The 25,129-nt window shown below is 34.2% G+C and overlaps 1 protein-coding gene across 1 annotated transcript in view; it reads right to left on the bottom strand.

The window, feature by feature from the left end:
- LOC126776600 (leucine-rich repeats and immunoglobulin-like domains protein 1) overlaps nt 1–23,737 on the bottom strand; it is a 42,519-nt gene extending 18,782 nt beyond the window's left edge. The window contains exons 1-5 of the mRNA XM_050499247.1: nt 23,607–23,737; nt 12,893–13,004; nt 11,951–12,030; nt 11,344–11,477; nt 10,582–10,784 (exon numbers count right to left, since the gene is read on the bottom strand). Of these exons, the coding sequence (XP_050355204.1) occupies nt 10,582–10,784; nt 11,344–11,477; nt 11,951–12,030; nt 12,893–13,004; nt 23,607–23,737 (660 nt within the window). The remainder of the gene's footprint in view (nt 1–10,581; nt 10,785–11,343; nt 11,478–11,950; nt 12,031–12,892; nt 13,005–23,606) is intronic.
- Nucleotides 23,738–25,129: the final 1,392 nt, after the last annotated feature.

Raw genomic sequence — 25,129 nt, 5'->3', positions numbered from 1 at the left:
GCAATGTTGTTTCTCACGGAGACACAAATACTCCGTCCTGCCGATACCAGCTACCTTAATTATCCCGGCTACACGCTTGAAGAATCCTTCAAAGCAAAAGCCGGAGTATGCTTGTTCGTCAGGACGGATGTTTGCTGTCACCGACTGCGCTGCTTGGAGGACCCCTCCTTCTCCATGTTGGTGGTACGTGTGGACCTGGTTCGTCAGAGCCGAGTCTACGTGTGCCTCTACAGATCCCACAATGGTGACTTGGAGACAAGCCGACTATTTGACCATCTTAGTCGGGTGGCAGATGCTGCGCAAGAGCAATTTCCTAACGCGGAATTGGTGTTTTTGGGGGACTTTAATGCTCACCACGAATCCTGGTTGAAATCCCTCAAAACTGACCATGCTGGAAGGACTGCTCATGCTTTTGCTCTCACACATGACTTGACCCAACTGGTTGATCAGCCCACCAGGATCCCAGACATTGATGGGCAAGCACCTTCTCTACTGGACCTTCTGCTGACTTCTCACCCGGTGGAATATCAGGTTGTGGTTCAGGCTCCTCTTGGCTCTTCGGATCACAGCCTTATTTCTACCAGAGTGCCACAGGCCAAGCTGCCGCCACTAGCGGTATGCAAACGTCGCGTTTGGCACTATAGGTCGGCGGATTGGGACGGTATGCGCGATTACTATGCGTCGGTCCCTTGGAAGGAACGTTGCTTCAGTGGGAATGACCCGACAGCTAGTGCCGCTGCCGTTGCTGGCGAGATCATGCTGGGAATGGAATACTACATTCCTAGCTCAGATCTCGTCAGTAGGAGTACGCGTAACCGTTGGTTCACTCGTGAATGTGCCGATGCTGTATCATCTAAGCAGGTGGCATATCGCAAGTGGATCAACGGCTGCATTAGCGGGGCATCTAACATTGACTCACTGAAAGCAAACTATAATAAAAATTCCAAGTCCTGTAGAAAGGCATACACGAGAGCGGATGCACAGCGCATTGTACAGATTGGTCATGACCTTGTTTCGCATCCTAGGGGCTCCCGTAGCTTCTGGCGTCTGACCAAGTCTGTGCAAAGCAATTTCTGCCAACCTTCGTTGCCACCGTTCAGAAATCCGGACGGTTCGCTAGCTCACAGTCCGCAAGAGCAAGCTGATCTCCTGGCTAAACTCTTTGCCGATAATTCCGTCATCGATGATTGTAGTGCGCTGCCACCTACAATACCTTCATGTGGCCATACGATGCCTGACATCAAAATCAGGCAACGTGATGTTCGTGCGGAGCTGCAATCACTTGATGTACGGAAAGCTAGCGGTCCCGATGGAATACCAGCCATAGTGCTGAAGAAGTGCGCAGCGGAGCTGTCTCCTGTGTTAACGCGCCTGTTCCAACTTTCTCTCTCTTCGGGAAGTGTGCCGGAGGCTTGGAGAAGAGCTAATGTGCAAGCGGTTCCCAAAAAAGGGGATCGGTCTGACCCGGCAAATTATCGGCCAATAGCTATCACCTCAGTACTTTGTAAGGTGATGGAACGGATTTTAAACAACCAACTGATCCATTACCTAGAAGATCACTCTTTAATTAATGATCGTCAATACGGGTTTCGACCAAAACGGTCCACAGGTGATCTTCTAGCGTACGTAACGCACCTCTGGGGTGAAGCTATCGACAAGCATGGAGAATCGTTGGTTGTCAGCCTCGATATCTCCAAGGCTTTCGACAGGGTCTGGCACAGAAGTCTTCTCTCCAAGCTGCCGGCATATGGTCTGCCTGCTCAGCTATGCACCTGGATTGCCAGCTTCCTACACAAGCGTAGCCTTCGTGTTTTAGTTGATGGTTGCGCTTCACAATTCTATGTAGTGAATGCTGGGGTCCCCCAGGGATCTGTGCTATCTCCCACACTCTTTCTTTTGCATATCAATGATATGCTCTCTCTTGGGAACATACATTGCTATGCAGACGATAGTACAGTGCATGGTGGATACCACGGACGCGCAGTGGCTGGGCGAGCGGAAATTGAAGAGAGGCGGAAGAATCTTGTCATTGAACTCGATAGGACGTTAGAGCTCATCGCCAAATGGGGCTCTGATAATCTTGTTGAGTTTAATGCCAAGAAAACACAGGTATGCGCTCGCACGGCGAAAAAGTCAACATTTTCCCCTCTTCCCTCCCTCTGTGGTACTCCGCTGGTGATGCAAAGCAAAATCGCCATGCTGGGGATTGACGTTCGCTGCGACCTTAGTCCAAGGGATTACATCGAGGCTGTTATAAAAACAGCTTCACGGAAACTCGGAGTTCTGAACAAGGTGCGGCGCTTTTTCACGCCACAACAACTGTGCCTGCTGTACAAAACACAGGTACGGTCTTGCGTGGAATATTGCTCGCACCTTTGGGATGGCTCCGCTAAGTACCTACTTGAGGCCTTGGACCGGTTGCAGCGACGTGCCGTACGCATTATTGGCGACGTAAAGGTCACAAACACCCTTGAACCTTTACAATTGCGTCGTGAGATAGCAGCACTGAGCGCTTTCTATCGACTGTATCACGGCGAGTGCTCTGAGGAATTATTCTCTCTAATTCCTGCTTCCCCCTTCCTTCTTAAATCCACGCGAGCTGGTTCTCGATGTCACCGCCTAACTGTGACATCAATTCCATCGCGAACAAAGAAATTTGGCAACTCCTTTCTTTGTCGCACTTCCAAAAAATAGAATTCCTTACCAGCTCACGTGTTCCCCTCCTCTTACAACCCGGGTTCCTTCAAACGAGGCGTGAAGAGGCATCTTGCGGGCCGGCAAGGCGAAGGCGGCTAGTGCAGAACGTTTTTCCCGTCCGTACTGGCCGTCGTCGCGTTTGGACTCTACTACCACTTACCAACAGGTGGAGTAGTCATTTGCCCTCCCGGCGAATATAAAAAAAAAAAAAAAAAATACCAAATACTGCTGTTTTGCGGTAGAATATCCGATGATTAGGTGGTACCTACCCAGACGAGCTTACACATAGCCCTACCACCAGTAAATAATAATGTATTTCCATATAACTGCTCAAAGTATGACAATTGTAAAAACAGTTGTCTAAGAGATCAGCGTTTATTAACGCCAATAACATAGATAGTCAACTTGTATACCGTTGAACTTTCTTTTCTCACTACTGAAATAAAAATGATATAGACATAAATATATATTTAGACCCAGTAACAAGTTGAACTCAGTTCGATCTCCATTTTTGCCAAATATAAAAAGTACCTTTGTATACGTAATATTATCGGGCCTCCGTATACTATGTATACACAAAAATATGTATACGAGGCCATCAACATCAGCAATTATATATATACATACATATATAATATATTATTATGGCAGAAAATACTATCACTACAGCCACGATAATCTAGTTTTATAATTAATTAAAATATGTTGGATTCAATTTTATTTTTATTGGAAAATCTATGTTTTTAATTTGTAGTAATGAAATTGATACTTCGGACAGTACGAAATATAAAGGTGATTAAAAAAAGCGAGTACGTTTTATTTAATTTCAATTTAGTTCATTAACGATATAAATCACATTTGAATGAAAGCTAGCTGTCAAATAAAATCAGTTTTTTTATTTCAATACTAAATTTATTATATAAACTCATATTACTCAGACTCTTTTTTTTTTAACCCTGGACGGTCGCCACGCGACCTCACTTCCGCCCGGAACCGGTACACTTCCGCGAGCACCTCCGCCTGGAGCTCCCAGGGCGGATCGCCCGCGAGAAGTGTTGCCGCCGTCCACGACACCGTACGATATCCGCGTATCACCCTCACCGCTATGATTCTCTGCGGCCTTCGCAAGAGAACCTTGTTCAGAGGGGTGAGAGCGTCCACCCAGATGGGAGCACCGTACAGATACAGCAGCAGCGTTGATGAGCTTCGGGCCAAGTTGGACAAAATGCTGCCCGAAGCTCCATCTTCCGTCCAGGGTCAGGCCCAGATACTTCATGTTAATCACCGTCCATATTACTCTGACTCTAAGGTGGCTGGAAGGCAACTCTGATCTCCTTCTTATTACAAGTTTCAGGTGGAATATTCTTAAAAAAATTATTAGAAAAACCTCCGTATAAGTTCGATCGCGACTTCCCAAATTAGATTTTGTTATCTCATAATTTGAACCAAGATGGCCCAGTGATTAGAATGCGTGAATCTTAACCGATGATGGTGGGTTCAAACCACCACCACCAAGCAAGCACCATTGAATTTTCATATGCTTAATTTATGTTTATCCCATGCTTGACAGTGAAGGAAAACATCGTGTGGAAACCTGCATGTGTACTCCACCAACCCATATTAAAGCAGCGTGGTGGATAAATATCCAAATTTTCTTCTCAATAAGTTATTCGCTTTGTCTGTTGTATACTAGTAAAATTATTTATCTACCTAAATGTGCTATAAGAAATATTTTACACATTAACAGTTTTACCTAATTCATTAAATGAAATAAAACTTTCCGTTAAACAAATTTAATTTCATAAATCTCTAAATGGAAAAACAAATTCTCTGTAAACGACGGAAGTCGTATTGTTGTCCTATACTAATAAAATCCAGCAATTATAATTCCAGCGTATGAATACTACAACTTTGCAAATAGAAAAGACGAGTCACGATGGCTGAGTGGATGAACCTGATTGAAAATCGGATTCATATCAGACAAAGCACTATATTTCCACGTACTTAATTTGTGTGTATCTTGTGATCGGTGATGAATATAAACATATTGTTTGAATAAGACGCCAGGTGTATATTTACTTCACGGCGTACATACGCAGGCGATCCTGTGACACCTCCCGAAGAGCCGGAAAGGGTCCGCCCCACTTAATGTGGGGGAAACCGCGCAAACGCGTTTCTAGTGAGAAAAAACTGTGAATGGCTACTAGCCCCTTAAAATGTAACGAAGTAAGCTCCGAGCTTTCTACTTAATATTGTATAAGAGCTAATACTGTTACTTTACTATAATACAATTTCACTTAAAAAGTTGGTAATATTATGTGTGAAACTTTTTTTTATTATATAGGTAGGCGGACGAGCAAATGGGCCACCGGATGGTAAGTGATCACCAACGCCTATAGACATTGACATTGAAAGAAATGTTAACCATCGCTTACATCGCCAATGCGCCGCTAACCTTGGGAACTAAGATGTTATGTCCCTAGTGTCTGTAATTGCACTGGTTCACTCACCCTTCAAACTGGAACACAACAATACCAAGTGCTACTGTTTTTTTTTTTGCGGTAGAATATCTGATGAGTGGGTGGTAACTACCCAAACGAGCTTGCACTAAGCCCCACCACCATTAAAATCTGTCTGTAATTGTTTAGAAAATCACCAAGAATTACATAAATTATAATAAATTGTTTCTTAATGGTTTTGTTGCTTATTCAGTCTGTTGTCAAATACGGAAGGTGAATAATACAAGAAGAAAAAAATTACTTGTTCGGTATTTAAAATAGTAATAATGTCCTCCAGACCGATTTTAGTGACGGCGACCAATCTCAAGAGAGATTAGCCAACTACGCAGGAGATATTATAGTGCATAAGTGTGTGCGCAAATACAAGTGCACTCTCTATTCACGCAAGGCAAATCAGACACGACCGGAAAGAGTTCAGGCGCAGGACCAACGGTTTTACGTGCTTTCCGAGGCACGGGAGTGAACACACTTCCAACTTCCAGACTCCTACTGAGAATTTTCTGACAGAAAAACCCAATAACTTTTTTTGGTCTGACCTGGGAATTTAACCCAGGTCCTCCAGATCTGCCGCCTTACATCAAGCCACTAGACCAACGAGGCAGTCAATTTAAAATAGATTGTAACACTAAACCTGGCAACACATATACATGCATCCAAACCACAAAGCCTGTATAGTCTATACAAATATTTGTCATTAATGTATCTGTCCCACGTCGCAATTTGTTTCAATCACTGCGCTAATGAAGCCGATATAAAAATATATTGCACAATTTATATGCATGTTAAAAAATCTTTAAATTTCACACTGAAATCTAATTTCATTTAAGCGAAACCACGTCAAATTTGTGTTTAATAATGAGTTTTTGGGATGTATTTTATAAAATCCGCAATCCAGATTAATATAAAATCAAAATCTAAATACATTCTTTTTTCATTTTAATCATTTTCCAGGATTATATTACATGTAAAACTACCACCGGTTTGGAATGTGGAGCTGAGAAGAACCGACAACAAGAAACTTAGTAGTTATTATTTTCTTTTGTATACTTCAAACAGTATCTTTTATTTTTTATGCCATTGAAGGAAATAAAATGAAAATAAATTGTCACCATAAATTGTCACCTTGAAAAGAATTTGTATATTTATTATTTTTTTACAAAATTATTTATTAATGTGGTCATACTATTTTAAATAATCCTTCATTTTAATTTGTTATTATTCTGCTATGTATTTTTTATTTAATTATTTGTGAAGACTTGATTGGTATCTGTTTTTTTAACGTGACAAATATTTTTGTGTATGTCATAATAGTTTGTCTTCCTATGATTAAATAAATAAAAAAAAAAAAAAATAAAATAGATAAATTTTAACCATATAGGACAATAACAGTACCAAATTTTTTTCATCAATTAGAGTATACATAAGGAAATATATTTTTAATACATAACGTTGGTTTCCTTAGAAATAATATATATATTTATATTAGTGCAAAAATGTACGGAAATGCAGGAGCAATCAGCCACAATCTGAAAAGGATCAACGTAAGACTCAAGACTGCTTTCCTAGAATATTTCAGAACTCAGGTTAGTATTGAGAAATTATTGAAATAATTAATTAAATAACATTACTTGAGATAAAAATAAGCTCTATAAAATGTACGCAAGAAATAAAAGACTTTTTTATTTATTTATTTCTTAGTATTTCTCACCTTTTATTCGAACACTGGACCTCATGGTCTACAAAAGCAGAATGATTAATTTTTTTTTAACTTTACGAAACTACTTACTTACTGGTGGAACCACCGTGGTGATACTTGGTATTGTTGTGTTCTGGTTTGAAGGGTAAGTGAGCCAGTGTAATTACAGGCAAAAGGAACATAAATAACATCTTAGTTCCCAAGGTTGGTGGCGCATTGGTTTTTTTTAATACTTAATAGGCCAGCGTTTGACCGTTGATTTGCCTGATTTAAGGCATCGACACTATCTAGGATGTAGCACGCTTGCCTAGAAGAAACCTGCTTACTCTGGATTTGATTAACATTTCTTACAATGCCAATGTCTATGGGCGATGGAGACCACTTATCATCAGGTGGCTCGACCGCCTATTCTATAAACAAAAAAAAAGTCCTTTCAAAAAAATATGTAGGTGATATATTTTATATAAATATATAGGTTCTTCAAAAAAGAATACTCAACTTCTCCAAAGCGATAATTGAAAATAATTTTGTTGAGGTTAGGTACGGTAATAATAAATTCGTTTTAATCATAATTTTTTATCGATGTAGAATATTAAAAAAAAAGCCTTTAACTAAGTACACGTGACAGATGAAAACAATGTTAACAAAATGCGTTTCGTTTAAAAATTTATCTCATTAACCTTGAAAGTACTTTCATACTATAGAAGTTACACTACAAAAACCAAAATAATAACTATCTGTCTCATAAACAATAAAGTATGGCGTTGTACATGCATATACCCCAGGGTCATATAAGTATGAGAGTACGAGCATATAGTAAGTATATAGTAGGAATTTTTTACCCAGACAAAATGTAGAATTCTCAAACAAAGTATTTCCATATAACAGTACAAAGTAATTAAGTAACAAAAAATAAAAAAGTGGGAAAATGAAAGATGAAAATTCATTTCACAATGGCTTCATCTGGTTTTTAATAACTTTTCTTTTACAGTTCCTGTCACAGAACAATTCTCAAAGCTAATCATTATTAAACAATAATATTTCGTACTAAACGTATTCTTCAGAAAATTAATACCTTCCTTCGCTCAAATTGTATTTTTTATCAATAATTACAAAGAAATTATAATATGTTAAAGAATTTAAGCAACTATAAAATATAGAATAAGTGTTAAAAACATAAACGAAGACTTACTAACAAAAACTTTTAGACTTTAAAGACCTGCTTTGAGGAGTTATTAGAATTACATTTTCGATGATTCATTAATTTGTTGTCATCAACAAAGCTTTATGTGCATTCTGTACATATTTGAATTTAATTAATAATTATCATCTAGGATATTTAACAAATAAAATTAAGACATTAAGCAATACACCAATATGGAAAAGACTCGCACTCCTTAAACACGGTTGTCAGAAGCACTGGGATTCACCCCGCATTAAACTTACACACAATTTGCTTCTATCCCAGTGTACTTCAGATACAGACCGTGCAAGACTGCTAGCTGTATCTGAAAGAGAGTCAGGCCACTGGCTTCAGGCTCTCCCTTCTAAAAATCTAGGTACAGTACTTGATCGGGAAACGATACCCATCGCCGTATGCCTTCGCTTAGGTTTAAAGGTGTGCGAGCCTCATACATGTCCTTGTGGTACCCAGGTGGACCATTTCGGACGTCATGGACTTAGCTGCCGCAAAAGCGCTGGCCGTGCATATCGCCATGGATCTCTTAATGACATACTTCGTCGGGCTTTTGCCACAGCATCGATTCCTGCTACTTTGGAACCGAATGGTTTATGCAGAGATGATGGCAAAATACATTTGCCATCATCTCTGACGTGTTCTTGTGTAGGATGCAACTTGCGTAGATACGCTGGCAGTATCTCATATCAAGAATACGTCTCGTAAGGCCAGTGCAGCCGCTGAAGCTGCTCAAATACTCAAGCGCCGCAAATATTCACTTTTATGCAACGAATATGAATTTGCGTGGCTGGGTTTTGAAACATTGGGACCATGATCATCCGATACAAAAAGAATCATAAAAGATATTTCTAAGAAACTGGTCCACACTTCTGATGACCCAAAACTGGCGCTTATTTAGCCCAAAGGTTGAGTCTAGCGGTGCAGAGGCAACAGTGCCAGCGTCTTGGGTATAATGCCACAGGACAATCTTTTAGAAGGCGTGTTTCTGCTTTAAATTTGTAATGTGTATTTTGTTCTTTTTATTTTAATTTTGTATTTTATAAAAATGTCTGTATATAACTAATAAAATAAGGTATAATTTGAAAAAAATAAATAAACTGAATTGAATTGAAATGATTAAAAATAAATTAATCAGCATTATTTTCCTTATTTAAAGTTACAATAAGTTTTTCTTCGCCATACCTTGAGTTATACAAAATACACTTTAAATGGGTCCATTAGGCAAATTTGACGAATTTGATTTGAGTTGGTCCATATATAAATATTGTGTTTAACAGAAGTATGTTATACTCCCATAATATTCATGATCATATAACATTTTGAATTAGTCGATTAGTACCAGACATCAAAATTAACGATTTTTAAGTGTTAGGTACGCATTTTGTGCGCGTTATGTATATATTATTAAAAACGTAGGTCTATATTTATTTTCCTTGCAAGCTGGAATGAATATTAAAGATAAAGATTTACGAAAAGTAACTAAAGTTTGACTTAAAAATTACAAAATATAATTTATACCCTATATTTATGCCCCACGCTTTACTGGTGGTAGGGCTTTGTGGAAGCTCGTCTGGGGAGGTATCACCCACTCATCAGATATTCTACCGCAAAAGTACTTGGTATTGTTGTATTACACAAGGGACATAACATCTTTGGACCCAAGGTTGGTGGCGCAATAGCGATGTAAGCTATGGTTAATAATTCTTACAATGCCAATATCTATAGGCGTTGGTAACCGCTTACCTTCAGGTGGCCCATATGCTCTTCCGCCTACCTATTGTATAAAAAAACGCACTTCGTATTTTTTCAAAATTTAATTTTATTAAGACTTTTGATTCAAATTACAAATTAGTGACAATATAATAAAACTAAATTTGTCGCCATTTTTTTATATTATTTTGTACATAAAACGATTTTTGACTGACTCTCTGATTTATCAATAAAAGATGAATATGATTTCAGATATTTACAAATATTTTATAAGTATTTTCGTGTATGCAATAATTTTGGCAGCGTTCGCTTCTAAAGTACTCGGACCGAAATATTCACGAACTACGTTACATAACGCCTATGTTACATCTGAAACTAAACTAAATTGATACTCCATCCATCGTTCTATATCAATAGAATTCGTGATATTTACGCGATACGAGAATTAATAAACAAAGAAACAAAACTCACCTCTTATATATAATATACATATTAGTATGATTGTAAATAACATCACTTATTTACTTGTTTAAATGTGTGATAAATAAAACACCCACCTCATCGTCTAGCGAGCTTGGATAGTTTTGTATTTTATTGTTTAATTACATATTTAAATTATTGATTAGAAAAGTTTTTAAAAAATATTATCAATCCGATCCTATCTGGTTATAAATCAGTAATAAAACCCACCATTTGCTTAAAAGCAAATCCAATTTTGAATTGGGAATGAAATGAAACACAAATTTGTTTGGTTAACTTACTTGAAGGTGGCTTGTGAGGGTTAAGAGGTCTGTTTCGACGAGTACTCCTCCCCGAATCTCATCAAGAGGCGTAGTATTGTTGCCTCGATACCAATGCAATTCCGGCGTTATATCACCGGGACTTAAATGCAATACCGCGCATTTAAGAGATAGAGTTTCTCCGCTCTCGAGGAAAGCCTCTTTGTTCATTTTCATTTCTGGCGCTGGAAAAAAAACACGCTGTATAATATTTTTTTTATACAAAATAATATTTCACAATATAAAAGGATTATGTTATAAGGTTTTGCTTTTGTTTTTCATACATGTACTTTCAATATATTGTACGATGTTTTGTCTAGTCATAGAACTCGGATCAAAGATTTATTTCCAGTAAATCAGCTTAAGTTAAAACTTCCTAATACACTACGGCAGGTATACTATTATAATAGAATTCATAATAATATGAATTTATACCTCCACTGTTTATTTTTTATATATTTTACTACGCAATGGCTCAGTGGCTAAAAAACCTGATTCTTAACCGAAATATATTTCGTGTTCGGCAGTGAAGACAAATATTACTTCTTATCCTATCGTGACTTTTTTATCTGAATACTCACTTAAAATTATCTCGTACACTACATTTATTTTAAACGAATGGACCAATTGTAGGTAAACTATAAATCTAAGATAATATTCATATATCAGATAATTGTCGATTACATTAAATAACTATACATATTATGACTTAATAATAATTATATTAAATACTAATAAACTTACGATGAACTTTTAGCTGAAAACGTTTCAACATGGGGGGGTGGGTGGACACGTGACAACCGTATATACCGGAATCCTGCACTTTGGCATCTGACAGCGTAAGCTTCCAAGTTTCACCTGCCAGATCTACTTTGTACCTGAATGGGTAAGTTGAGATGAGCTTGTTAGGACGTCGTAAACTAACTGGGAGTACAGTTTAGCTACTTAGTTCGTGGAGACAAATGAATTTTGTTTTTAACCGACTTCAAAAAAGGTTCTATGTTTTACTTGTATGTTTATATGTGCGACATTTTTTCACCAAAACTTTTTATGATTGGATTTTTATGTGTCTTTTAGCAATCAGTAGAAAATAATGTCTACGCATTTTTTTAATAACGTCCAAATCAATCTTTATTAACTTTAAAGATACAAAATTACGGATGTAAAAATGATATCAAAATCAAAATATTTATGCAACACGAGAGATTAAGATTCTATGTTTTGGTTTGTAAGATTAAGAGAAATACGTAGGTTTTTAATATAATACAATATAAAATAAATTTATGTTACACATTTTATCAGGAATAGATTCTTTTAAAACTATTATCTTATGAGTAATATAAAATTTTACCTCGTGTCAGCTGTGTGTGTTTCCAAGTCTACAGTGAGTAATTCCAGATTTTCACCATCAGACACTCTGAGCCACGATACCTAATAAAAAGATGGTCTATACAATATAAGAATATAAATAGTATATCTATAATATTTAAGACATATATTATACTAAAAATAGTTAGATAAAGGAACTAATGAGTCAAATCATAGTAATTTGTAATATTTCGGCTCATAATATTATAGTTGTAGGAATCGTTAATCGTTTCTTCAATATAACTTTTCTTAACCATATTGCGTAGTTCATTATAATAAATGACATTCTACATTCATAAGATTCAACTCATTTTTATTTTGGATCGTATCTAAATATATGTTAAAATAATATTGAATCATGAAAACGTGTAAAAAATAAAATAAAATAATTCACGGTTAGAAAGTCGGATAGTTTAACTTTGTACATACAATTTTACCAAAAAAACATAAGAGACCTTTCAAAACAATAAAATATAATATGATGTTTCTTAAAGAAAATAATAATAGTGATCATAAGTTTTAGTCCCGACATAAAAGAAAATTTGTCTGGGAAAAATGTAAATACGTCAAACAGTTTAATAAATATTAGATACAAGTTTTATGTTAACAAATTTTTAGTGGTATAATAAAAAGTATAACGTAATCATTGTTTTGCGGATAGTAATTTATATATAAAGAACACATCAATTATATCTTTAGCAAGGAATACCTTTTAACGATATTAAGAAAAATCAAACTAAGATTTTTATTTAAAATTTAACAGATTATAATATTTTTTGATTATTATTATTTATATATACATATAGCTTAAGTAAGTTAAGTACAGCTCAGAAAATAACTCTACATCAAATAGTAGCAGTAGTTTGTTGTGACATGGTATTACTCGAACAAATTAAAGTATACGTTTATCCTTTGTCACACTAACCGTTTTATCTCTCAATGAGGATACTCTGCAATCAAATAAAACAGTTGCACCTGTGTCTGCATCTATAGAAGCGTCTGAATTCAAGTCGCCTTCAAATGATGGCGCTTTAAACCTGCAACAATGTGTAAACGTTATATTTTGTAATTTCAACGTAAAATGTATTATTTTACGTCACGACGAGCTGTTGTCGAAGCAACTTTGATACTTGAACTTTGGTTTTAAAAATATAACTCACAATTTCCGGCATAATTTAAATTAAGAATACACGTAATATAAGTTTATTTTTTGTGACCCTGTTTTTAATGTCCCAAAACATATGGGTCATAATGCCGAGACTTAAAATCTAATCGCTCAATGACATCATTTCCACAAAAAAAAAACTCATTGGATACTTTTTACTACCAGATATCAAGTTTTAATAATAATATAGGTTCGAATGGTGAATCAGCAGGAGAAACTGTCCGTGAAATACAAAATACAAGTGGTTATTAAATTCTAAACGAATATAATATCCTAGAACTTATGAAAACTATAATTTCTGTAACATTTTAAATTAGCATTAATTTTCAATAACTTTTAGAAATACTAAGAAAATATTCGAAGTTCGTATAAATTTCGTAAATGGCAAAAATTTTCAAGGTTCAATAAAGTATAGTTTAACTTTTAATTACCGACTAGCGTGACTAATAATCGTGGAGCTTGCTTTATGGTGTGTTTCCAAATATTTCCATTTATTTTGTCCGAGTTAATATTTGAAGTAGTATTTCAGGAATTTAAATTAATAATTACTTATTCTTACTGGGTATTTTGTTTCACAATTTTACTATTCAAATTTTACATTTTTGCTGATGACGGCCCTCTAACTTTATATATGTCAGTAAATATCATGTTTATTTTTATAGAAAAAGTAGGTGGACGAGAAAATAGGCCACCTGATGGCCAGTGATCACGACCGCCCATAGACATTGGCGTTGAAAGAAATGTTAACCATCGCTTATCGCTATCACCAATGCGCCAGTAACCTTAGAAACTAAGATGTTATGTCCCTTATGCCTGAAATTGCCCTGGCTCACTCACCTTTCAAACCGGTATCCAACAATAGCAAGTACTGTTGTATTGCGGTAGAATATCTGATGAGTGGGTGGTACCTACCCAGACGAGCTCTACCACCAGTAAAAAATCAGCTCACCAACCTAAATTATATTCACTACAACACAAATTCTCGAAACAAAAATTTAATAAAATGTCGCCTTGTTTGTCGACTCGAAGAAAATTCTTTTAGTTTGTAATAAAGACACGACTGTATAATTCAACTGTTAAGGAAGGAAATATTTTAATATAAAAACGTATTTTTTCTTTGCTCTCATGAATTTAACATGTATAACATTGTATTCGAAATGCAAAAATAATTTTAGACGTGAATATGGTGACGAAATATTAACTTGAAAAAAGTTAATTTCGTTTATTGTTTTTTGTATTGTTTTTAATTTAATAGTCAACGTGTTTTAAAATAAAACGTTCTCGAGCATAATATTGTCACAAATATTTAAGTTTAATATTAGGCTTAGACTGCACAACAAATTACAACAAAGTAGTAGTTTTTTTAAGTAAAAATCGATTAATTTATACTATATATAATTCAAAATACTTTAAGTACCTTTTGTTTTTTTTTTAATTTATATAACGTGATTTTTATTCTCGAATTGAATCCAAACTACCACTCGTTTTTGAATCAAACTATGATATTTTTACACGAATTTTTAATAATATGTGCGTGTGAATTGCGAATGTTAAATAAATTCAAAAATATTATATTTTTAGTATGGACTAGCCTTTACTCCACACGAGTGATTCGCAGTTTAGCACGTTCCATTAACGAATGTAATATTATAAAAGAACTAATAACGAAAAGAAGTACACGTTACGAGAAAATGTTGATGAGAAAAATTATTAAAAAAAAAATATTTTTCCCCTTTTTTAAATGTAACTTCAATTCCTTTTTTTTCTTTGAATAATAAAACACATTTCTGTTACAATTTTGTACGTAATAAGGGCTTGAAAAAATAATGAAATGAATGATAGCACGTATATAAATTTATATATACATATTTTACGCTATGACACACACTGACAATGATTACCTTGAATTGTCCGTCTATTTACATAGCCATTGAAATTTAAATATATAACTATTTTCTTTTTATAAAACTGATTGAAATGCCGAGATGGCCTAGTGGTTAGAACGCGTGAATCTTAACCGATGATCGTGAGGTCAAACGCGTGCAAGCACCACTGAATTTTCATGTGCCTAATTTGTGTTTATGATTTATCTCGTTCTTGACGGTGAAGGAAAACTTCGTGAGGAAACTTGCATGTGTCTGATTTCATTGAAATTCTGCCACATGTGTATTCTACCAATTCCGCATTGGAGCAGCGTGGTGGAATAGGCTCTAAAACCCCTTCCCAAAAGAGGAGGCTTTAGAACAGCAGTGGGATATTAACAGGCTGTTACTGTAAAACTGATTAGTGGGCGGGCAAATGATTCCTACAAGAGATTGTCTTTCACTACTTACTTGTTGAAAAATATGTTTTATAGAATTTACTTGTTGTTAGGTTTTTGTGCAAGCACATCTGCTCGACACTTATTGCCCCAAGTCTGTAAGCAGCTTTACATAATTCCATCAGAAACGGTAACGCAATAAATACACTACTAACTTTGAACACTTTACGACTACTTAAATAAAAACTTTCGTAACTTTTATTATTGAATAAACAATGTATTACGCTAGTCAATGTAGAAAATTTGTGTAGTGTTCTACGAGTATAAATATTATTTTTAAGAGACGTAGGGAAACTGAAAAGTCAAATTAAAATATATATATCTTTTATAAAGTAGGTTTATGCAGGCACCGTGTGTTAGGTGGAATTCTCATCCACTAACCACTGCGATGGCCGTCTTCGGCAAGGAATCAGAGAAATAGCTGTGATTACCTATATCATGGCTGAAATAGCTTTCTGACTACTAATAATAATTGCTTAACTAAAAATGAAAAAGTATACTTTAAAAAAAAAATAGAAAATACTAGTAATTACATAAAACACAATACAGTGTAATATAGCTCAATAAGGTTTTTTTTTATTAATATGATTTAAATGTACTTTAAAATAATATTTTAACTATTTTAATATGTATCGTGCTCGAATAATGTACTGTTTCAATATTCACTAACCGTAACCAACGGCTTTACGTTCTGTCTAAATCACGGGAATGTACATACTTCCAAATTTCAGTCATCAGGTTGCTACTGAAATATTTTTCGATAGAAAATGCCAATAACTTTTTTAGTGAGCTGACCCGGGGATAGAACTCAGCACTGGAATATGTGGCCTTGACAGATAGGCAACAAGACTAACAAAACAGATAAAGCAATATAAACTTAAAAAAAAAAACAATATTAGCAAGGCCAGTTTTTTAACGAATTTCTAATATTCCTACTTACCCCTTTAGGATACGTTTGAACTTGCGACTTTTACATCGCTAGACGGCCCGTAAATCATTGCGCTATTTGCGCTCGAACTTGTACCATTGCCATCAAAACGTTTGTTTATAATTATATAACAAAAATATAATGTGTTAAAAACACATTTTTCGTACAAAGTCCGAGTAATATAATAATTACATCCATTATGATGTTATTTACAAAATTTATTACAATACACGAAAGCAGTTCGTCGAAAATGTTTTATGTTAAAATATAATTACGGTAAGTTTCAATTCTCGTTTGCGTAAAACTTTTGTTAGCGAATTCAAATTCTCAACTACAATATAACAGCTTCTTATGAAAGTTACTTCAAAGGATTATTATTTTAACATATTCATGTTTTCTTCTACAACGCCTTGTATGAAATGCATTCAAATTCACTTTGTCACCATTTTACTTATAAACATGAATATTACAATGTCCTCTGACTGACTGAAAACTCATAGTAACTTGAAATTTGGAATAAAATATCTGAAACGCGCTAACGAAGAAGTAAGTGCAATTCTGAATATAACGTGTAAAATACGTATGTTATACCCCGGTGCTAAAAGATAGCGCGCTAATTTAATAAAATTAAAATTTCTGAACCGCGTTGGCCAGATTTTTTCCACAGAGTATTTATTGTTCCAAGCCTTATTTTAAAATTCATGTTGTCGAAGTAATATGAACGTAGGAAAGCACTTTTATTGTTTTCATAACACTACAGGGCTCAGGGGTAAACAGGCAAGTACAATAGTAGTAGTGCTGAGCTATCGTTATTCTTCTAATCGAATCGATCAAAAAGTCAATCTTAGTCCAACAAAGATAGTAATATTTTTCCGTCACGGCACCTCCACCGCCGCTATCTACTCCCTTGATTGCTTGGCGTGTATAATATTTATACTACGTTGTTATGTGTTATTATAATAATAAGAAAAATATATAATTATTTTAGTAACTGAAACAAAATGTTTTAATTTATATAACCTATTACATTTTTATTTATCAGTGTTCTTTAATTTAAATATATTTTAATGAATATCAACTTTGAGCGTCTCGTGCCAGCCAATTTAGTGTGTTTATTACTAGCTACCTAGCAAATGCGGGTTGCATTGGAGTAGTGTGGTGGAATAAGCTCCAAACCTTCTCCTCAAAATGGAGGGGAGGCTTTAGACCAGCAGTGGGACATTAACAGGCTATTACTGTACTGTAGCTACCCGTCCCGGCTTTGCACAGGCAGAATAATAGGTCATAGGACAGCATAAAGTGTTTATTTCGTAATACTGACGAAATAAATGAATCGTAATTCTGATGGTTTACGTGGCCCAAGTTAGAAAAGCTACTACAAGTCTGCAAGATTTTTTTCGAGATCTTCAACATTTATCGTCATATTAAAGCCAATTTTTACAAAACTGTAATGTAAATACACTTAAACTTTCTTCAGGAATTACTCAATCTATTGGTAAACACTTTTTTTATAGAATAGGAAGGCGGATGAGCATATGGGACATAGGAGCATATAATCGACTATGATGTCTAATGTCTTTAAGGTAAATCTCGAGAGGTTTTTAATACAGAACTTACTCAACCATACGTCATCGATCAACCAGACGGAATTATTTTATAATATGTATATATTCATTTTGTAACTTAAATTTCCGTGGGTGGTCGTTACGATTATCTACTATTACACAAATAAAATTCTTTTTCAAAATCCATACGACAACAAAACCTATTTTCTTCATGTAAATATGCATGAAGAAAGTATGTTTATCCATAGCGGAAATTGAATTCGACCAAGGGAATGAAATCCAAATCGCGAGAAGATTTCTGTAGATACAAAGTTCCAAGTTGATTTTGAATTTCTAGCACTTGTCTGATGTCAATCCTGTTTTAGATATTTTAACTTTTGGGTTGGTTTTCCTTCTTCCACACAACCAGCATTAAGAACTGATAATATTGATCGATTTGCTAACATAGAATCTTTTATAACGGCTATGGATTGCAATGAGTTCTATTCTGCTCTGTCAGAAATGACACAGCGATTAATTTATGAGCTATGTTCCAGGTATTTTTGTAAAAAATGCTGAAAACAAACTTTTCCTCTAAAAGAACTAGAGAATAGAATAGCAAATAAACCCCTATTTTTATTCAAGCTGGCTCATTCGAATTAGGCACTTTTGAATCGTCGTGGTACAGTATTGAATAAAATTTAAAGCTACCATCGGTTCGGAACGTTGATTTTATAAAGAAGAGCTGGCAAGAGAAACTGTGGTTACTCTTTGTTGCAATTTAAATTACAGAATCAAAAAAAATGCTTGATTTTCTTATGAGGTGTGGCTTTTGCAGGTTAAGTAAAAACGAAAACGTTTGTATGGGTCAGTAAGCCAGTATAAAAACAGGTACAAGGAACATAAAATCTTATTTCCCAAGGTTGGTGTCGCATTGGTGATGTAAGGAACGATTAATATTTACCTTACTTTCCATTGGGTGGCTCATTTGCCCGTCTGCCTAATTATTTTATACAAAAAGAGTTTTCAAAACTAAATTTTCTTAATTTTTGACTGAAATTTACATTATCGACGGTTAACCAAAACGTTGAGAGGAAATATGCATGTATATATTATGAAAGGAAGTTTATGGGAACAGATGTTTTTACATAAAATAATATAATACTAATCTATGTATATATGATATATGGTCATGAAATACATAATTAATTGAATGAACAAAAAGCGCTTTAAAATAAAAAAAGCTTCTGTTCAATTTAAGGAATATTCTTAGAAAAAACTATACTACATAAAAAGTTAAATAAATCTTCAACTCCGCAGGGTGTTTAAAATTGTTCGCTATTAGACCGTGAAATGGAGCTCGTGAGTTAGAAATGGAAATACTCGTAATTACTTTGAACAAGCCCTTTTGTGTTACACTATAAACATTGGAAATACTTGTTTTATACAAGAATTAAAAAGTACTAATTAGGTTCATTATGTGCAAATAACTCAGTGGTTAGAACGCGTGAATCTTAATCGAAAACAAACAGGCAAGCATTAATTTATTTTTTAATTTGTATTTGTGATACATTAAGTACTCGCCAGTGAAGTAAAATGTCTTAAGATAACCAGCTTGTGACTAACTTTACTGAAATCACAATCACAGTCACTTACATATCTTTTGAAATTGACGTATTGCAATTACGATCTTTACTTTATGGTAGGGTTTTTTGTAAGCTGGTCTGGTTAGGTACCACCCACTCATCAAATATTCTACCGCTAAACAGAAAACTTAGTATCGTTACATTTCGATTTGATGTGTGAGTGAGAATCCAATAAAATCCAGGAAAAAGGGACATTTATATCGTAGTTCCAAAGGTTGGTGACGCGCTTGGTGGTTTATAAGTCATCAATGTTTCACTAACGAAAACATAAAATTGTAAATGTACCGTTTTTTAATTAAATAAATACGCAAAACTAACAACTGTATTTTGTTTAGTATTTCTTTCTGAATAGGATTATTTTTACACGGCAATTATATCATTCAATGAAATTGTTAGTCGCACGTCGAACGATTTAATATTGGGGGTTATGTTGCACAAGTGGACCTAGTATAAAAGAGCGAATTTATTTATATTTATTTTACTATTATGAACCAAACATGTATATATAAATATTAAACACAAACAAATATATTTAATTACAAAGGCCTGTTTTAGAAATACTGGAATGTAATTAATGTTTATTTAAAGATACTGATGTAGACACAGGCAAAATAATTGAAAAATGTTGTAAGTTAAATATCTACTATATAAAAAATTATAAAAAAGCCGAGATGGCCCAGTGGTTCGAACGCGTGAATCTTAACCGATGATCGTGGATTCAAACCCGGGCAAGCACCACTGAATTTTCATGTGCTTATTTTGTGTTTATAATTCATCTCGTGCTTGACGGTGAAGGAAAACATCGTGAGGAAACCTGCATGTGTCTAATTTCATTGAAATCCTGCCACATGTGTATTCTACCCACCTGCATTGGAGCAGCGTGGTGGAATAACCTCCAAACCTTCTCCTCAAAAGTGAGAGGAGGCCTTAGCCCAGCAGTGGGACATTAACAGGCTGTTACTACTACTGAAAATATCTACTAAATAATACATATTATATCTTTATGTATATAATTCTTCTGTAGTATGTGTATGTTACTCAACTCTGGAAACTGCTGGACAGAATTTAATGATATTTTTTGTGTGTAAGTGGATTCTTGGATGGTACAGATGGGACCTGGTATGTGGCGTTGCGACCGAGTTTCAGTTTAAAAAAATATATAAAGTAAATAATATGTTATATAAATAATGTAGTGTACATATAAAGCAAATTGTATTCCTTTCAATTTTTTTATATTGTTATACTTATATTAAAGTTACTGACTTTTATGGTTTCATGTGAAAGATATTTCGTTCGCGTTTACGAAATCAAATATTTATGTTGGTCAGTCTTTCCCATTTCTAACAAAATCATAATGGACTTTATAGGGTTTCGTATATCCGATGAAAATGAAAAAAATGAAAAATCACAAACAGCTGTTTAGTTAAATATAGATTTTTCCTTTTCTGTCATTGTTGATTTGACTTTCGAAATAAGAAGACACAGCATTGTTTAACTAATCTGTTCACATTTGTGGATTAGTTCTGGCAATCGGTTATCTAGTAACCCGGATCCATAACGACGCATATTTATGGATTTTTAAAATTAAGTTGACAATTGATTTTTTTTTTAAATTTTAAAGGAATTATATGTTTAGATTTATAAACAGAGTTAGGCCTACAAATTTAATTAAACGGAATGGTACGGAACCTCGAAGCGAGAACAAATTGCCCTTGACCTTTTTTTATAAGCTCAAAATGGTTTTTGGTTTGTTGTTATGACAGTTTAAGTCATCGAGGTCAGTTTCTATAGAATTTCCATCTAAGTGAGGTGTGAACAAATACCATCTGCCATAATGACGTCAAATTTCATAGTTCTAAGATATTTGCTGTTTTCTTAAGCGGTTTAGTTTTTATTGCGTAGATAGCATTTAAGTTGTAATCTAAAAATCAAATTAAATTATAATAAGAATATAAGCATTGATTTTGATCACTGCGTCACACAGGGGAATATCCAACTGCACGGATTATCCCCGTGAGTGATTACAGTGATCAAATCCGTGCCAAAACCCAGGTGCACTCTATTCTCTAAATACGGCGTTCCGATAGGAAGAGTTTAGGCGAAAGACTAATAATGGATTTTACGTGCTATTCGAGTCACACAAATGTCGATACATTTCAAACTTCGGGCTATCACTGAGAATGACCAACGAGGCAGACAACAGTATTATGATTTAACTATCAACAATTCTTTGATGATTTAATTATCAACAATAAAAATATTGTTGATAAATTTCATTACTCTCATATATTCCGTTATCTCTTGAATAAAATGAGAGATAAATATTTCAAATACAATTAAAATGTTTTCGTTTGTTCGCAAAAGCATATTTTCATGATGCAATTTTACAAAACTTATTTTTTTTAAACAAATAAAACGACGAATGATATTGACTTTATAGATGAATGCTTCATTCTGTTTCAAATGAAAGCATAATTGTTTTTTATATACACGTGTACATTAAAATTGATAAAAGCTTCATGCTTTTTCAAATGAATATAATAATTGTTTTTAATATGTGTGGATAAAAATATGACAAATACACTGGCTGGTTCTTCAAGTTTAATTTTTTTATTCCGAAACAGTTGTTTTTTTGACAAACAATAAATCAAGTGCATGGCTTCAGTATTGAGTAATGTTTCTTCCTTTGAAATCAACTTCATTCGATTGTTAATGGAGTTACATGTATACTAATTGCTGTGACATTGATTGTGGTAATATCAGGAAGTATCAGGAATATTCATCAGGTGTCCCAGTTGCTCGTCCGTATTCATATAACATAAAATAATGCCTAAACTGAAATGTACTACAATCCAACACGATTATAAGTAACACAAATTAATTTACGAACTTTCCGAGGCATGATAGATAATGTAATATAGTTGATAGTATATATGGTAAGTGGCTACTATCGCTCATAGACATTGGCGCTGTGAGAAATATTAACCATTCCTGAGATCGCCAATGTGCCAGCCTATGGAACTAATTACTCATTATACAACTTTAATAACACTTACCATTCAAACCGGAACACAACAATACTTATTTGTATTGCTGTTTGCGGTAGAATATCCGCAGAAAGCCCTAACACCACGAAATGGGGCGTAAAATTTCCATGCCTTTAAGTTCAAACTAACTAGCAAACAATTAGGTTATCCCACGGCTACACTGAGGATATTAATGTCTAGAAATTCCCTACAACACATGCTGGTTTTCTCATCACGGTAATTCACCTGTGAGCGCGAGAATAATATTTTTAATATAGTCTAGTATAGCTTTTATATTTAATAGATATTGCACATATTAAAAATTATATTATTTTTAATAACAATATTATATTAAAAAATCTTATGAGAGTGGTTTGATTTGTTATCATATAAAACCAATATGGATCCAATTTTATTATGCGGTAGTAAAAATGGAGACGAACGGCGACCGAGGCTTATGTAAGAAGGTTGTAAATACGAATGTAGTAGCAGCATAATTGTAGCATTTAGTGTAGAATGTAATTTACTTTTACTACTACAATTACTATTGGACTTTACACTTGTGTAACTAAATAGTCTTTGATGTACATGAGATGTTCCATTGCTGTTTAATTTCAATGAAGAAAATTAAAATAGCAGGATAATGTAACCCAAAAGCGGAAAGGCATATATTTGTGTAGAAATATCTATACATATCTATCGTAAAATAAAAATAAATGTTTGTTTGCGCTCTTAAACTATATATCCGATTGTAATAAAACTTTTGTGGGTTGTACGCCATTGACGGTTTCTATCCCAAAAAATAGTTTTTTTGGTATATTTGTCCTTCAAAATAAATGTTCCGTGAAGACTTTTTCTACCCGTGCAAAGGAAGGGCGTTTAAGTAAGAAAAAAATCGCAAATATTGATTGGCAAATTATTTGAATGCTTACATAATAACTGATCAATTACATTGTCATCGCGAGTTAAATAATAAAATTTATATAAACGACAAATTAAATTATACTTACTTGTCATGAAAGTGTTTATTGCTAGTGGCATACGAATCAAATATATAATTCAACATCGGGGAATCCGCTTTGCCTCGTCTGACCGACACTCGCCTCGGTGACATTGGTAAACTGAATACCGTTGCTGGCATTCTGCTCGACCCCAGATATGTTGAGTCAGAGGCCGGCGCTGAAACAACGGGAGGATTACGATATGAATATTAATGGTATAGAAATTCGTCGAAATAGTTGTCGGACATGAGACGGAATTTGAAGATTAAATAAAATAAGATAGACTTGAATAATTTTAGTCGGCTAAGCTAACGTGGGCGAAGATTTTACCAATATGAATTTACTCCCTTTGGGAGCCCTTTAATTATATTATTTGAAATTAAAGTTTCTTTTATTGTCCTGTCTGTGTATAAATACCAATTGTCATAGCTGGTCATGGCTGAACAGCGGAAAGTGGATATTATGGTAACCTTCTTCATATATGCAATTATGTAAAAACTCTTAGGGTGATCAGTTAAGCGGCGTCGAACTAATCGCAAATAGATATACCAACATTTAATAATATATATGTTAATTATATGATGGAAGCTATGATACCGTTTTATAGCTAACTGGAAAAAATATAACAGTTCAAATATAATTGAAAGAAAACGCTCACTCGTTACGTGTAAGTGGGGGGCGACCGCCCTCGAGAGCAGCGCCATTAGCAGCACGATGAGGTGCATGCCGCTGCATCCTACCCGCTCAGCAGGCTCTCTGCAACAAAAAAGCTATAATTTAAATAAAGAACTATTGTTTTTATACAAAATTAAAGAATATTTTCGAAATACATAATTATGTGAACCTTATTTGCATAAGATAAGTGTAGAAAAATTGCAACCGAATTTTAAACTCGTGCTTGAAATTTCAATTTATCAGATTGAAATAAAACTTTTTGCTAAACATACTTTAACTTATGTTATACGTAAACTTTAGAAATCTTGCACTCAAAATAGCTCAAAGCACGTGAAGTGAACTTTGAAATTTGGTTTGTACTGTGTTAAGAATTAAGAAACATTTTTTTTTTATTACATCTGATATACTTCTACACCGTCTACGGCATATGTTGTTATATAATAATCATATAATATTATGATTTTTTAATAAATTTGTTTTTATACTAGATATTATGTGCAGTTTTATGGTACAAATCCCCGTGGGTTGTACCTTAAAAATGCTTCTTCTTGATGAATTGGGCGAACAATAAAAAAATAGATTTTCAAATCTGATTAATAGATTTAGCGAGTAACGCGATCAAAAAAGAAAAAAACAAACTATTATATAAATATATATATATAACGGATTAATTATGTTCTTAATTTAAAACAAAATTAAATAACTTTAGATCCTTGCCAATACGTGTAATGCATGTTAGCAAAGGGCATTAACATATTAGGAAGTCGATAGCACCACTCAGAGACGTCTAAGTTTAAGACAAAACTTTAGAAACTGGATCCAGTTCTGTGGCTGAAGATATTAGTGCTTCTCGCTCT

Source organism: Nymphalis io, chromosome 20 (genome assembly GCF_905147045.1).
Source record: "Nymphalis io chromosome 20, ilAglIoxx1.1, whole genome shotgun sequence".
NCBI classification, from domain to species: domain Eukaryota; kingdom Metazoa; phylum Arthropoda; class Insecta; order Lepidoptera; family Nymphalidae; genus Nymphalis; species Nymphalis io.
Note: the sequence above shows the minus strand (reverse complement) of the source record. Positions and strands in the feature narration are given on the sequence as shown.